We start from the raw sequence: 16485 nt of genomic DNA on the forward strand, positions 1-16485 counted from the left end.
AGAACTTGAGGTTACGACCGTAAAACCGGTTCTCTGATAGAATGAGTGATGTATTTCACCAGACCACCCTCCTTGCATGAGCGAGGAAGAGGTGTTGCTTATTTTGAATGATTCAGAGACTCTGCATCTGACCTTTTTTATAGGGTTATATATTATTTTTTAAATGTTATTTAACTAGGGATGTCAGTTAAAAACAAATTCTTATTTACAATGACGGCCTACCCCAGCCAAACCCCCCGGCCAAACCCTAACGCGGACGACGCTGGACCAATCGTTAGCCGCCAAATGGGACTACCAATCACGGCCGGTTGTGATACAGACTGGAATCGAACAAGGGTCTGTAGTGACACCTCTAGCACTGAGATGCAGTGCCTTAGACCACTGCGCCACTCGGGAGCCCATGTAAAGGGTAGGAGGGACGCCACTCCCCGACGCACACATCTCGACATCCAACCAATCATAGCTGGCATAGTGTAATGAAGGCTTCTGACGAATACGCTGGGAACGTATCCCATAAGTGAAATACCTCACTCATACTTTCAGAGAACCGGGGTTATGGTCGTAACCTAAAGTTCTCACTTGTTTCCCATTTCACCCCACAGCTCCATCAGGCCAGGGCAACAGCACAGTGCGGGTAGGAGAGGAGGGTCCAGGGAGGAACAAAAGAAAGAGGAAAAGAAGGACTGAGGGGCGGAGGAGGGATTGAAGAAGCACAGAGCATCTGGAGAGGAACAGAGGGACTGAAAGGGAGGAGGAGAATACTGGTAACAAACCACAGAGGAACTATAGAGGGGTCCAAACTACAGAGGAGCTATATAGGAGTCCAAGCAGCTCCTAGACAGTATATGACCCAGTACAGAGCACTTTATATTTGATGTTTTAATAATGTATCACCTCCAGGAATACCAAAGCCTCTTGCTGTAATGGATGGTTTAGAAACCCTCAACTGTAAGTGTTCCCAGATGACACGGCATGGAAGTGTAACTGAGTGTCCCTGTCCTGCAAGAGTTGAGCAGGGCCAAGGTAGTCTGGGTAACTGTGTTTCTGTTCTATAGGAGTTGAGCAGGGCCAAGGCAGTCTGGGTAACTGTGTTTCTGTTCTATAGGAGTTGAGCAGGGCCAAGGCAGTCTGGGTAACTGTTTCTGTTCTATAGGAGTTGAGCAGGGCCAAGGCTGTCTGTGTTACAGAGAGAAGCCAGTCAGAGAAGGAACTGGGAAAGGTGCGGGCTGAGGTTCACCTGGAGGAGGTTCGTTATACACCTGTGTGTCTGTCGGCCTGTCCCTCTGTCTCGCTTTGTATGTGCTTGAGCATTGGAAAAGCAGTAACAATGTGGTTAATCACCTCTTTCCTATCTCTCTCCCTTRCCCTCCTTCCCTCTGTCTGAGCTGCAGCAGTGTGTGAGTGGGTTAGAGGAGAAGTTGTGTCAGTCTCATGATGAGTCCCAGAGCCACTGCTCCCAGCAGAAACAGACCATAGCAGACAGCAGAGCATCGAGACAGACGGAATACGACGCAGGATAGAGGAGATGCAGCAGGTCTGATTGGGAATGTGTCAGAGAGACCACTGGCACAAAATTACCAACTATACACACGGAAACAACTCCTAGATCAAGTACAGTGTAGTTGTCTAATAAGAATCACATTTGTCTGGGGAAATATGATTCTAATAACTGACATTGATTTGTACTGATTGACATAATCAGGTTGGTGAATTTTCAGCACTGAATGATGTTCATGTGAGTAAGGGCAGAGACAAAGTTGTGTGGTGGTTGTGTGTTTACTAGGATGGTAATATTTGCTTTCTAGTGTAATATAGAGAATTTGTCCTCTCCCACCTTCAGTAGTTGTCTGGTAAGACCAGGAGATGGTTGCAGAGGGTAGCGAGGGCTGGTAAGGACCAGGAGATGGCTGCGGAGGTTAGCCAGGTCTGGTAAGGACCAGGAGAAGGTTGCCAGGTCAGAGTGGAGCTAAAGGAGCAGATAGGACACCTGCAGGCCGAAAGTACTGCTCAGGGAGGACTGAAGGAGAACATCGCTGCTCTGGAGAGAGATGAAAGGTATGCAGTCTCTTTCTGTCTTTATATTTTATTTTTTCCTTCCTCTGTCCTTCCTTTCTCTTCTCTTCTCTCTCTCTCTGTCACTCTGTTACTCTCCCTCTTTGTATATCTATTTCTCCTCTCTCTCTGTCCTCCAGTCTATGAACCATCTTCTGTTATTTTCCCTCCTGTCCTTCTCTCTCTTATACAATCCCATCCACTTGAATGAAACATCTCCCCAGTGTTTGTCTGCATTGGTTTGTGATTGTATGAGTGTGACATGTTCTCCCACAGTGCTGGTCAGTAACCACAGAGAGGCCATCCTGGATAAGGAGAATGAGATCCCATCTCTGTTTGAGAAGCTGAGACTGAGAGAGGCAGAGATTCAGAGGATGAGAGAGGACGAGGCCCAGAGAGCCAGCTATACTCAAAGTATGTGGACATTCCCATCAAACCCCCTTCAAATTAGTGGATTCGGCTATTTCGTTGCTGGACCCGTTGCTGACAGGTGTATAAAATCGAGCCCACAGCCATGCAATCTCCATAGACAAACATTGGCAGTAGAATGGCCTGTACTGAAGAGCTCAATGAATTTCAACGTTGCACCGTCATAGGATGCCACCTTTCCAACAAGTCAGTTTGTCAAATTTCTGCCCTGCTAGAGCTGCCATTGGACTCTGGAGCAGTGGAAACACATTCTCTCTATATTAATGCCCTGGATTTTGGAATGAGAGGTAATACATTTTTGTGTTCACACGCTACTACATCAGATTTGAAGATGTAGTCTCTGATATCAATAACTGACAATGAATAATTTACATATCATATTTTAAGCTTGTATTGCCAATTCAACAAATCAAACATTTAATGGTGTGTAATGTACTATTTAAAAAAACAAAATTGCACTGCAGTTTTTTGATTGATACTGTGCATCTTATCAATAATGTTTTGGGGGGATTTCAAAATTATTGCATACATTTTTGGCTAAATTGTCAACAAAGATTCCGTCTTTTTAATCCATGGTTGTTGTCGAAACACTGGGTAAAATACAAACTCCTCAAACAAGAGAAAGGGGAAAATTGACTTCTGATGCTCACTGGCCCTTTAAGTATGCTCTGTCTTTTCTGGTGTTTTCAGGCGTCTCTCGTCACCGACCCTTTTCACTGCGGCTCGAAAGCAGAGCGGACTGACCCGCTTCAGATCTAAATCACTGCTAGCGCTCATTGTGAGATACAGCAACCACTTCTGTAGGCTTTCTGAAACTGCCTAGACCTTTGCAAATGCAAGCAATTAAATGTGTGGTGGTCGGGGACGGGTAAGAACCTCATTGATAAACGAAGAGAATTCCCTCATCCTGTGTGTGTGCGTGAGACCAGCGATGCGGTCATGTTTGGGAGATGATTGTAATATAATGTGAGACGTCGGGATGTGTAAAATGTGGAGTTGTGTATTTTCACGCTGAGAAAACGCCCAGGCTGTAGCGATGCTATGGGAAACATACTCGCCTTGTAGGCCATCGGGAATCAGGCTTCATCAGTGACGATGCGGGCTAAGGAATTTCTACGCGMTGTTTTATTATAATTTCAATTTACAGCCCTTTCTTCCCATGTTTTATGAAGGAATCTATTCAGTTATTCCGTTTTTATTTTCCTTCCATCATTTACTACCATGTAAGCTACATTATTTGGGAGTTGGTATGAAAAAGGCGAGATGGTACAGCAGGTCTATGTAGATACAGCAGGTCTATGTAGTTAACTACAGGAAGCATTGATCCTTTATCTGACTGGTTTTGTCCTTAACTCCCCTAKGCCTAGGCTAAATGTTGATATCTACAGTGCCTTACTAATGCCAAATCCCGGTTGGAGGATTTGTGAAAACTAAGGGTTATTAATCAATCAGAGTATTAGTGTAATATTAATATTTCATATGTTAATCTGTAATTCCCAGAGCAACCCACAATATACTTTTAGTGGCCTGCTCAAAAAAAAAAAATGTTCACTACCCCTCCCTCCTTCTCCCCCCTCTTTCCCAGTTCCCTCATACTCCTTACTCCCAACCCAGCCAAGCAAAGTCAATGACCCCAAATCTGTTTTATAGTAGCACTTAAACTGTCAGTCTGTCTCACTACTGCTCCCTCTGTTCATCCACACATACACTCATTCTTACGCAGACCATTCACCTCCTACCCGGCAAATCCACCATAAATTTGTTCATATCATTCTGACGTACTGGATGCACAGACACAGACACCGCTGTCACCAACCCTTCCTGTGTTGTGTGTTTGTCGATAACAGGGATGGGGTAGTAGGGCGTGAGGGAGTAGTATGTCCCTCATGCAAAGTGAAAATAGGCCAATGTCTGTGTGATACTTAACCTGAGAGAGAGACAAAGACAGCAGGCATACACAAACTGAGTACCAGCCTACCTAGAAGTCTACCTACCTCAGCAGCTTTTTTTAGGGTCATTATTAGGCTTGTGTTTTCTCTAGCAGTGAGTAAAGCGAGGGTGTGTGTCTCTCTACTTATTATTTAAAAAACATTTAATTGAAGGGCTTTAWTGGCATGGGAAACATATATTGACATTGCCAAAGCAAGTGAACTAGATAATAAACCATACAAATTAACAGTAAACATTACACTCACACAATTTCCAAAATAATAAAGACATTTCAAATGTCATATTATGTGCAAATAGTTAAAGTACAAAGGGGAAAATAAATATGGGTTGTATTTACAATGGTGTTGGTTCTTAACTGGTTGCCCTCGAGGCAATAGGTCACAAATCTTGCTGCTGTGGCACACTGGTATTTCACACAGTAGATATGGGAGTTTATCAAAATTGGCTTTGTTTTCAAATTCTTTGTGTAACCTGAGGGAAATATGTGTCTCTAATATTGTCATACATTTGGCAGGAGTTTAGGAAGTGCAGCTCAGTTTCCACCTCATTTTGTGGGCAGTGTGCACATAGGCAGACCTGGCTCTCAACAGAAGACAGGCTATAGACAGGCCTTTAAGTCTGTAAATAGTCAAAGCTTTCCTTAAGTTTGGGTCAGTCACAGTGGTCAGGTATTCTGCCACTGTGTACTCTCTGTTTAGGGCCAAATGGTATTCTAGTTTGCTGTTTTTTCCAATGTGTCAAGTAATGATCTTTTAGTTTTCCCATGATTTTTTCTCAGGGCTGTGGGTAAGACCTGTTTGCTGATCAGCTACACCACCAATGCCTTCCCCGGAGAGTACATACCCACTGTGTGAGTACACACACACACACACAATGCATGGATGCGAGTGAGTCTGCTTGCCTCTATGTAGTGTTTGTATTTTACATTTATACTATACACAGAGCTGTATATATTAGGTGTCTACTATTACACAGAGCTGTATATATTAGGTGTCTACTATTACACAGAGCTGTATATATTAGGTGTCTACTATTACACAGAGCTGTATTTTAGGTGTCTGCGCTATATACAGAGCTGTATTTTAGGCGTCTACGCTATACACAGAGCTGTATTTTAGGCGTCTCCGCTATACACAGAGCTGTATTTTAGGCGTCTACGCTATACACAGAGCTGTATTTTAGGCGTCTACGCATACACAGAGCTGTATTTTAGGCGTCTACGCTATACACAGAGCTGTATTTTAGGCGTCTACGCTATACACAGAGCTGTATTTTTGGTGTCTACTATTACACAGAGCTGTATTTTAGGCGTCTGCGCTATCACAGAGCTGTATTTTAGGCGTCTACGCTATACACAGAGCTGTATTTTAGGGCGTCTACGCTAATAACACAGAGCTGTATTTTAGGCGTCTTACGCTATACACAGAGCTGTATTTTAGGCGTCTACGCTATAACACAGAGCTGTATTTTAGGCGTCTACGCTATACATCACAGAGCTGTATTTTAGGCGTCTACGCTATACACAGAGCTGTATTTTAGGCGTCTACGCTATACACAGAGCTGTATTTTAGGCGTCTACGCTATACACAGAGCTGTATTTTAGGCATTTACGCTATACACAGAGTTGTATTTTAGGTGTCTACGCTATACACAGAGCTGGCATCCGGACATAAAGAGATGGTTTCCTCTCCCTGTAGCTTTGACAACTACTCTGCCAATGTGATGGTCGATGGGAAACCAGTGAATCTGGGTCTATGGGATACAGCAGGACAGGAAGACTACGACAGACTCCGACCACTGTCCTATCCACAGACGGTAACACACACACAGCTTCTAACCCATTATCTTTCTGCGAAGGATTGATTTGCTATCTACTAATGGCAGAAGAGCTATTCTTCCAGTCTGTCCCATGTGGAGTCAGGTGATTCCATGGTTGGTTGATCTCAGTGGTTTCATCCTAAGGTCTGTCTCTCTATGGTTCTCCCCAGGATGTGTTCTTGATATGCTTCTCCTTGGTCAGCCCGGCCTCCTTTGAGAACGTCCGAGCTAAGGTCAGTACTGAACCTACCTGCTCAGACACAGGAACAGGGYACCTGCCGAGCCTGACCTAAAGATGCACATCTATAGCTCTCCCTGGTTCATGTTCTATAACTATAGTCCTGATATAGAGAGAGTTTGGCCATTGTGGTTTCAACTCAAAAGCATTACGGTGCTCTTAGATGACATCACACACCTTTCTGTGTGTCAAACTCTCTTTGTATATGACTCTGGTTCAAAGTGATGATTCACTAAATTTGATTTGGTGTTTTTAAAGGATGTGTGAGGTTTTTCAGCAGTGTCTAATGGTGTTCTATTGTATTTTACTGCGTTCTGCTATTCTGTTCTTCACTATCCATAATAGTCCTGTAAGCCATCTATGTCCCTAGATCAGATTAGAGGTTTTATTTCTATAGTTCTGTTCTACCCAGCCTTGATCTCCATATTTGACCTAATGACCTTTGCCCTCTGTATGTGGCGTGTCTCAGTGGTACCCAGAGGTGAGACACCACTGCCCCAACACCCCCATCATCCTGGTGGGCACCAAGCTGGATCTGAGAGATGACAAGGACACTATGGAGAGGCTGAGGGACAAGAAGTTGTCCCCAATCACCTACCCTCAGGGCCTGGCCATGGCACGGGAGATAGGTTAGTCTGTGTGGATGTCTGCCCATCCATGCCCACATTCAGAACAGCTAATGTATTTTTATTTTTATTGGTATTTGTATTTATTATGGATCGCCATTAGGCAGCAGCTACTCTTCCTGGGATCCAGCAAAATGTAAGGCAGTTATACAATTTTAAAAACATTGCAATACATTCACAGATTTCACAACACACTGTGTGCCCTCAGGCCCCTACTCCACCACTACCACATATCTACAATACAAAATGCGTGTGTCTAGTGCGTATGTAATCGTGTGTATGCATGTGTCTGTGCCTATGTTTGTTGCTTCAAAGTCCCTGCTGTTCCATAAAGTGTATTTTTATCTGTTTATTAAATCACATTTTACTGCTTGCATCAGTTACTTGATGTGGAATAGAGTTCCATGTAGTCCTGGCTCTATGCAGTGCTGTGAACRTTCCATAATCTGTTCTGGACTTGGGGACTGTGAAGAGACCTCTTGTGGCATGTCTTGTGGGGTATGCATGGGTGTCCGAGCTGTGCGCCAGTAGCCCAAACAGACACCTTGGTGCACTCAACATGTCAATACCTCTCATAAATACAAGTAGTGATGAAGTCAATCTCTCCTCCACTTTGAGCCAGGAGAGATTGACATGCATATTATTGTTAGTTCTCTGTGTATATCCAAGGGCCAGCTGTGCTGCCCTGTTCTGAACCAGTTGTAATTTTCCTAAGTCCCTTTTTGTGGCACCTGACCACACGACTGAACAGTAGTCCAAGTGGAACAAAACTYGGGCTTGTAGGACCTGCCTTGTTGATAGTTTTGTTAAGAAGGTAGAGCAGCACTTTATTATGGACAGACTGATTATGATTATGGACAGACCTGATCTTAGCTACTGTTGTATCAACATGTTTTGACCATGACAGTTTAAAATCCAGGGTTACTCCAAGCAGTTTAGTCACCTCAACTTGCTCAAATTCCACATTATTTATTACAAGATTTAGTTGCGGTTTAGTGAATGATTTGTCCCAAATACAATGCTTTTAGTTTTATAAATATTTAGGACTAACTTATTCCTTGCCAACCACTCTGAAACTAACTGCAGCTCTTTGTTAAGTGTTGCAGTAATTTCAGTCACTGTAGTAGCTGACGTGTATAGTGTTGAGTCATCCGCATACATAGAAACTGGCTTTACTCAAAGCCAGTGGCATGTCATTAGTAAAGATTGAAAAAAGTAAGAGGCCTAGACAGCTGCCCTGGGGAATTCCTGATTCTACCTAGATTATGTTCAAATTGTATTGGTCACATACACATGGTGAGCAGATGTTATTGCGAGTGTAGCGAAATGCTTGTGCTTCTAGTTCCGACAGTGCAGCAATATCTAACAAGTAATATCTAACATTTCCACAACAAATACCTAATGGAATAAGGAATTGAATGGAATAAGAATATATAAATATATGGATGAGCAATGACCGAGCAGCATAAGCTAAGATGCAATAGATAGTATAGAATACAGTATATACATATGAGATGAGTAATGCAAGATATGTAAACATTAAAGGTTACATTATTAAAGTGACTAGTGTTCCATTTATTAAAGTGGCCATTTATTGAAGAAGCTTCTCCTATATGTTGGAGAGGCTTCCATTAAAAAACACCCTCTGTGTTCTGTTAGACAGGTAACTCTTTATCCACAATATAGTAGGGGGTGTAAAGCCATAAAACATATGTTTTTCCGGCAGCAGACTATGATCGATAATGTCAAAAGCCGCACTGAAGTCTAAAAAAACAGCCCCCACAATCTTTTCATCAATTTCTCTCAGCCAATCATCAGTCATTTGTATAAGTGCTGTGCTTGTTGAATGTCCATCCCTATAAGCATGCTGAAATTCTGTTGTCAATTTGTTTACTGTAATATAGCATTGTATCTGGTCAAACACAATTTTTTCCAAAACTTTCCTAAGGGTTGGTWACAGGCTGATTGGTCGGCTAGTTGAGCCAGTAAAGGGGGCTTTACTATTCTTAGTTAACATAATTACTTTTGCTTCCCTCCAGGCCTGAGGGCACACACTTTCTAGTGGGCTTAAATTGAAAATATGGCAAATAGGAGTGGAAATATCGTCCGCTATTATCCTCCGTAATTTTCCCTCTAAGTTGTCAGACCCTGGTGTTTTGTCATTGTTGATAGACAACAATAATTGTTTCACCTTTTCCACACTCACTTTACGGAATTCAAAATTACAATATTTGTCTTTTATAGATTGGTCAGATATACTTTGATGTGTAGTGTCAACGTTTGTTGCTGGCATGTCATCCCTAAGTTTGCTAATCTTGCCAATGAAAAGAAAGCATTAAAGTAGTTGGCAATATCAGTTGGTTTTGTGATAAATGAGCCGTCTGATTCAATGAATGATGGGGTGGAGTTTGCCCTTTTCCCAAAATGTAATTTAAGATGCTCTAAAGCTTTTTACTATCATTCTTTATGTCATTTATCTTTGTTTCACAGTGTAGTTTCTTCTTTTTATTCAGTTTAGTCACATGATTTCTCAATTTGCAATACGTTTGCCAATTGGTTGTGCAGCCAGACTTATTTGCCATTCCTTTAGCCTCATCCCTCTCAAACATAATTTTTTTAAATTCCTCATCAATCCACATGGATTTTACAGTTTTTACAGTAATTTTCTTTTTTACCTTGATTTAACTAGGCAAGTCAGTTAAGAGCAAAAAAATCACATACATGATAATTTCACAGGTTATCCTGATACTGACAGTTAACACTTGGTGGTCTATAGCTGCTTCCCACGAGAATGGGCTTTAGGTGAGGCAGATGAACCTGTAGCCATATTACTTCAACAGTATTTAACATGAGATCCTCTCTAATCTTTACAGGAATGTGTTTCTGAATATAAACAGCAACACCCCCACCACTGGCATCTCTGTCTTTTCTGTTAATGTTAACCTTGTATTGCTACCACTGTATCATCAATAGAACTAAGTGAGTTTCAGAATATGAATGTCATCTGTTACTAGCAAATTATTGATTTCAGCTACATATGTTAACACGGGCTATTTTGAGCACTTTTCTTCTGGGATGCTTCCTTGTTATCATTGCTTTACTGGGAAGCTTAGCAGAAGTAGAGATGCTCATGTTATTTATGTTAGTGCAGGGTGAGCTGCACACAGTGGACTTCCTACTAGGGCACACCGCCTCAGTGCTAACAGTATAAATCTGGTTCATAGGAACATGATTACAGCATYCAATAGCTGTAGGATCAGCAGAGGCATTCAAGGCAGTTAGAGGGACATACATTAGGTTACTTACATTGTGTCTACCAACGCCCCTGGGATAATMTACATTTGCTGAAGTATTATGACAACTCACTGTCACAATGGTAGGGATTAAATGAGCTGGACTGGGTCATTGATAAGTCATTGTCTCAATGCAGCCTTATAATGCTGTGAAAGGATCCAGGAACCCAAATGATTTGGGTGGATCCCATCCTCCTTATAAAACGTGTTTTGTTTCCAGAAGGTATCGAAATTGTCAACAAACTTTACACCCATTTGAGCTGCAATAATCGGATATCCAGTTGTGAAGAGAAAGAATCCTGCAAAAGCGTTCATGCCACGATTCATTGAGGGCACAGGGCCAAATATGATGGGTATTTTTTTTAGTGTCTAGCAGAGTCAATCAGCTCTTTAAAATCCAGTTTCAACTGTTCAAAGCTGTCCTTCATAATGTCATTAAAACCCACATGGACTACGATAGAATCAATTTMCCCTGATGTAGTACATTCGGGAGCAGCTTAGTAATGTAATTTACTCGAGCTCCGGAATAGGAACAGTCACATTTCTTACCATGGAGCTGCCCAAAATCACGGCTGGCGAGAAGGACGAGGAAATCCGCCCACTCCCATGCTTCACAGGATGGTGCAGGCCTCCAACAGATGGAGAGGTCCCCCTCAATTCAGAGCAGGGACGGAAGGTTGCCAACGTCGACTTTGAAATCGTAGGAGTAGGCACTGCGGCCGCAGACACCGGTACCCCCAGCGGCGAAGGTGCAGCAAGATCAAGCTCCTGGATGGCGAAACAATTCATTATTTGAATCCTCCGGACCTCTCGGTGGGAGTGTAGACTGCTTTGTGGGAGGCCGCTGTCTTTAGCTTCCACGGCTCGTGACATGCGACCATCGTTGATTGCCTTGCTCCTCTTGCTGTGCTCCTTCGACTCCGCTATAAGATGGAGGAGCTCCAGGCAACACCGGCCAGTCGGATAACGACAAACGACAAGGCGGAGATGCATCCAACAAGCGCAAACGCCATCCAGCCACCGGCGTAGAAAAGGTCATCATTCCACTCTGCGTTTTCCCCAGTTTCTTACGTGGACTGGCAACATGCGTGATCAAGGAAGCCACCTCATGCCTATAATCCTTGGCAAGCAAACAATTGCCGCATTGTAACTCTGAGTGATCCGGTTTGTCCTGAAACAATGCGTAGACCGAGGGCTCCATTGGAAAACTCATCTGGGACTAACTTCGTTAGCTTGATGGCTAGCAGCTTAGCAGCTCTGTCAAGCAGGCTTCAACCTGTCTGTTAAGTGGGATTCCGGGACAAGAAATAGCAGTRGTAGCTGTTAAAAGCTAACCGTGTTGCGGAATCCACACTAAAACAGGTTCAGTATTTATATTTAACGAATATTGGTTATGTTTTTGTCAAATATAACAAACGGAGTATTTCCAGCATGCAGTGTTCAGCTGCGCACTCTGACGTCACATTCGGTGTGATGATTTGGGGTCTTGGCAGATTTGGATTTGGTTAATATGCTATGCTATAGTGCAGGGGTACTCAACTACTATTTGAGAAGGTCCAATGACATAAATTTCCTAGGTGGCAAAGGTCCGGATGGATATCGTCCTTTATCGGCGCTGTGGTACAGCGTAGTAACAAACCTAGTCGTCTACGACTTAGGAAACATGTTGTTATATAAAATGTACATTAAATACATGAAATGATACTAAGAACTTGAATTAATTACAACTTCTTTCGAATCTAAATGTGTAACATTGCTGAAGAACAAAAGTAGTTGCATAATTGTCTAGGCAAACAGTGCATTGTGAACCATTGTACATGAGCCTTGAATTAACTTACATGTTTTGTTAAATAAAGTCTGTTTTCTGAAGAACAAAGGAGAGTTGAACAAAAATAACTATCTGAATGCACAGAACGTTACTGTGGGCCATGGAATATTCATGTACAATTCACTCTGGGCCATTGCATCAATGAGAGAAATGACACTTTCTGTCTCTTGCCAAAGCTTTGAACTTTGGCACAAATGGTGTGAGAGCAACTCTGAGACACTGGTGCAGGTGTTCATTGGGGAGCCTGGTGTGGTATTTGTTAATTGTGGAGAAGGCTGATTCACAGCTGTATGTGGAGCCAAACACATTCAGGATGTATAGTGCCAGTATCTTGAGAACAGGGACATCAGCTGCAGTCACCATCTTTCCCCAGAAAGTGACAGGATCACAATCACCAGCCTGCTCCTTTAAAAACACATTTTCTTGCAGCTTAATCATTTCCATTTCAGTGATGTAACATCTACAACTTTGTCACATTTTTGACCACACATTTTTGAAGTGGTTCTGGATGAGCAGCAGCAGTTCTCTTCCAACAGCGAAGTCATCAAAGCGTGCCTTGAAGTTATCCATCAGCTTCTGGATGAAATCTACATGGTTGGAAACCTCTGTCTCCTGGAAAGCCCGGACTGCTGTTATCATATCACACACTGTGTTGTCCCATCCCTGCAGTTTAACATTCAGTTGATTAAGGTGTGATGTAATGTCTGTCAAAAATGCAACTGTTTCCATCTTCTCTTCATCTTCCAAAAACTCAAACTGAGTTGCCTTGTCACTCTTTTGCTCTGATAAAAAAACMTTTATTTTCTCCTGAATGCCCCAAAAGTGTTCCAAAACTCTGCTTTTGCTGAGCCATCTGACATTGTTGTGCAGTAGTAAGTCATCAACTGGCATTGGCCTCTGTCATAATGCCTCGGGTGATGTTGTAGGGATGATGTTGCTCTCAAAAAGTTGATCAGTTTCATTGTCGTCATGACCTCAGAATACTATTTTCCCAGACTGGCACACAGGACAGATTGATGGATGATGCAGTCACATGATGTCAGGGTGGTCCTCTTTCAAACGTGCAACCAGTCCCCTCCCTCTTCCTGTCATGGCTGGAGCTCCATCTGTGGTGGTGGAGACCACGGACATCAGATCTGTCCCCCTTTTTGTCAGCATCCCTTTGATGGCCTCATGGATATKCTCTCCCTGTGTGTGTGCTTCTAGATGGGTTAAGCCCAACAGCTCCTCACAGAATTCCTRCTTTGTTTTTCGTAAAATAATCTGACGAACACCAGAAGCTGGGCATTATCAGTGTTATCTGTTGATTTCATCAAGAGATAATGAAATGCATGGTGCGTTCTGAATGACCGCATCAAATGGTGAAGTTAAATCTTCAGCTAATATTTCAGTTCTCCTCATTGCTGTGAATCTGACAGCACGATCTGTTTGATCTTTTCTCTGAGCTCATCCTTTTTGTTCACCTTCAAGGAAGGTGTCAGCATCTTCACACATGCATCCTTTTACCATCTCAGCGTCTGAAAAAGTTTTTGTGTTTCCCCAAAACCCAAGCTATCCTCAGTGAACACTCCATTGCACGTTGTTAGTCTGTCAGGGAATTGACAAGGACTTTGGTGGACCTTTTTCATATTGGGATTTGAATTGGTTAATCTTGTTTGTTCTCGCCTGTGTGTGTGTAGGGGATACATCTGATCGAATTTACTATGCCTGGTGTCATAATGGCGCCTAACATTGGCACTTTTTACAAGAGTTAAGGACTTGCTGCATATCCGGCACATTGGTTTTGTGCTAGTTGCGGGGAGAATGAATTAAAAACTGTTCAGTCCAGTCGTTTTTCAATAAACAGTTTTTAGAGTCAACGTTATAATTTTTTTAAACAAGCCATATAAACAAAGAGCTTAGTCACCAGTATATCTGTGATATTAACAGTTGAACTGCGGTCACATCTTTCTGTTTCTTTCTGCCTGCTTGTCCCAAGGTTCCGCGGAGGTTATTTGGATTGATGTGATTTTATTTGCATATAACCACGCTATTGGATTAGACGGGGTACTTGTAGAGGTGGGCGTTGCTTCATGAGAGAGCGAGAAAGAGGCTGCTGCGCCTGTTTTTTTTTTAATTTAAAAGCTGTCTAACGAGGCACACCTGTTAATTGAAATGCATTCCAGGTGACTACCTACTACTGTACCTAATGAAGCTGGTTGACAAAATACCAAGAGTGTGCAAAGCTGTCATCTTAGCAAAGGGTGGCTACTTTGAAGAATCTCAAATATATTTTGATTTGTTAACACTTTTTCAGTTACTACTTGATTCCATGTGTTATTTCATAGTTTGGATGTCTTCACTATTATTCTACAATAAAGTAGGTGTGTCCAAACTTTTCACTGGTACTGTATATATAAAAAATTACAGCGTTTTCACAAATTTGATAMAATCGTGAAGCCCATTCAAAAGATTAGGGGATATGATACCGAAATATAGCGGAAGGGGTGGTTATTTTCACAGGGTATTGCCCCAAACAGCAAGTGACCCTCTGTGCTTGATGTCATATTTCTGAGTCTGTACCTTTTTAAAGGGATAGTGCAAGATTTTGGCAATTAAGCCCTTTATCTATTTACTAAGTGTCAGATGAACTAATGGATAAAATACTTAATTTTATTATAGATGTGTAATAAAGATGTTTGTTTGTGTGTGGCGGTCAGGTGCTGTGAAGTACCTGGAGTGCTCGGCCCTGACCCAGCGAGGGTTGAAGACGGTATTTGACGAGGCCATCCGTGCTGTGCTGTGCCCCCCACCCGTCAAGAAGAGGGGCAAGAGGTGCACAGTGTTCTGAGGGCTCTTATTGTTCCAGGATAAACCTCCAACATAGTGGCCATCGTCATGACGATACATCTGGTACACTAAAACATCACCATAACAATCACTACTTCTCTTCGGGACAAGTCCTAACTTGAAACACCACGTAACGGAAATTTAACTGACGTTTGTGTAAATAATCGATTCATGTCAATGGAATATTTGATCTCAAGTTAGGAATTGGCCCCAAGAGAAATAAATACWGGCATTTTTTTTACAGTAGGAAAACAATTTGATCGGGTGTAAAGATGTGTTGCCATTTGTTTGTTTTACACAGAGGAAAGCACTCCTCTGTGGACAGTTAAGGTGTCTACTCTCACTCATACAACCCTGCTCCCTCTCAGTCCTGTTAGCTTGAGTTGATACAGGACTCAAAACAGTCTGTACTGTGAATCTGTCGCTCTGGGTTGAAGTTGCCCTTAGGTACAGATCTAGGATCAGTGTTCCCACCTCAAGTCCCAAACTTGACCATTACGGCGAAAAAACACATGACCTTAGATCAGTGATTAGGGGCAATTTCACCCTACTCTGAAGTGAATAATATGACAAACAGACAAGAATGACAAACATGGGAGCTGTACAACCTGGCTACCTGAGGAATGCCTCTGATGGAGGTGCTTGTATTGGTTTAAACGATCTGTCTTAATTTTCCAATTATTTGAATCTACTCATGCATGTCACTGTATGTGTGAGAGAGTCAAATGTCACACAGTGTCACGTTTCTGGTACTATTACTGTATTGTAGTGGCTCTTTAATTCCAAAAGAAAAGGATAATACTAACCAGGTTTCCATCCAACCTTTTTAGTGGAAACACTTTCATGTGCAAATATTGATATATTAACTGTCATGGAATACCCGCACTGCATCTGCAAACTGTTGTCTTGAGCGCACATGCCCATACCAGAGTGGGCACATTTGCTATTTAACAACAACAAAAAATGTTTTTGAGTTGAATGCAATGGACTTGTATTCGGAACATGGGAATTTAACCGCAAAAGTAATTTTTATGTGCCCAACGTCATCACACAGACTTTTATCTACAAGTCAATTTGATTGAAACATATCTCTGGTGGGAAACTGCACATTTGTTGAAAGTGGATTTTAGAATTTGTGCATAAAAATCTGCAGCCAATTGGATGGAAACCTAACTAGTAACTCACTTTTAATCTAGAGGTCTCATATCGCAAAACAATGTAATTAATTAACGAGTGCGTTTCTGTGGTTGTTGTAGACCTGCAGTATAACTGTTTCGTCCCCTCTGGTGGTGAGATACTGGAATGCATTCTTCTCTGTCATCAAATAAAATAAAATTGTATTTGGCACATGCTCTGAATACAACGGTTGTGGACCTTACCGTGAAATGCTTACAAGCCCCTAAACAATGCAGTTTTAAGAAA

The 16485-nt window shown here is 42.2% G+C and overlaps 1 protein-coding gene across 1 annotated transcript; it reads left to right on the forward strand.

Moving 5' to 3' along the window:
* The first annotated feature begins 3141 nt into the window (after positions 1 to 3141).
* Positions 3142 to 15298, forward strand: LOC112070913 (ras-related C3 botulinum toxin substrate 3). Its single transcript, XM_024138365.2, has 6 exons — positions 3142 to 3349; positions 5210 to 5281; positions 6129 to 6246; positions 6420 to 6482; positions 6957 to 7116; positions 14934 to 15298. Exons 1-6 carry the CDS (start codon positions 3315 to 3317, stop codon positions 15062 to 15064), a joined length of 579 nt encoding a protein of 192 aa, XP_023994133.1. The 5' UTR covers positions 3142 to 3314; the 3' UTR covers positions 15065 to 15298.
* The last annotated feature ends 1187 nt before the right edge of the window (positions 15299 to 16485 follow it).

The sequence above is a fragment of the Salvelinus sp. IW2-2015 genome, unplaced genomic scaffold (genome assembly GCF_002910315.2).
Source record: "Salvelinus sp. IW2-2015 unplaced genomic scaffold, ASM291031v2 Un_scaffold1458, whole genome shotgun sequence".
NCBI classification, from domain to species: domain Eukaryota; kingdom Metazoa; phylum Chordata; class Actinopteri; order Salmoniformes; family Salmonidae; genus Salvelinus; species Salvelinus sp. IW2-2015.

What these genes read in the sequence shown, in the direction of transcription:
- LOC112070913 (XM_024138365.2), top strand. Translation starts at nt 3,315, where the DNA reads ATGCAAGCAATTAAATGTGTGGTGGTCGGGGACGG. An exon ending in TGTGTGGTGGTCGGGGACGG is followed by an intron (nt 3,350 to 5,209) that starts GTAAGAACCTCA and finishes ATTTTTTCTCAG; the next exon opens with GGCTGTGGGTAAGACCTGTT. An exon ending in TTGAGAACGTCCGAGCTAAG is followed by an intron (nt 6,483 to 6,956) that starts GTCAGTACTGAA and finishes GGCGTGTCTCAG; the next exon opens with TGGTACCCAGAGGTGAGACA.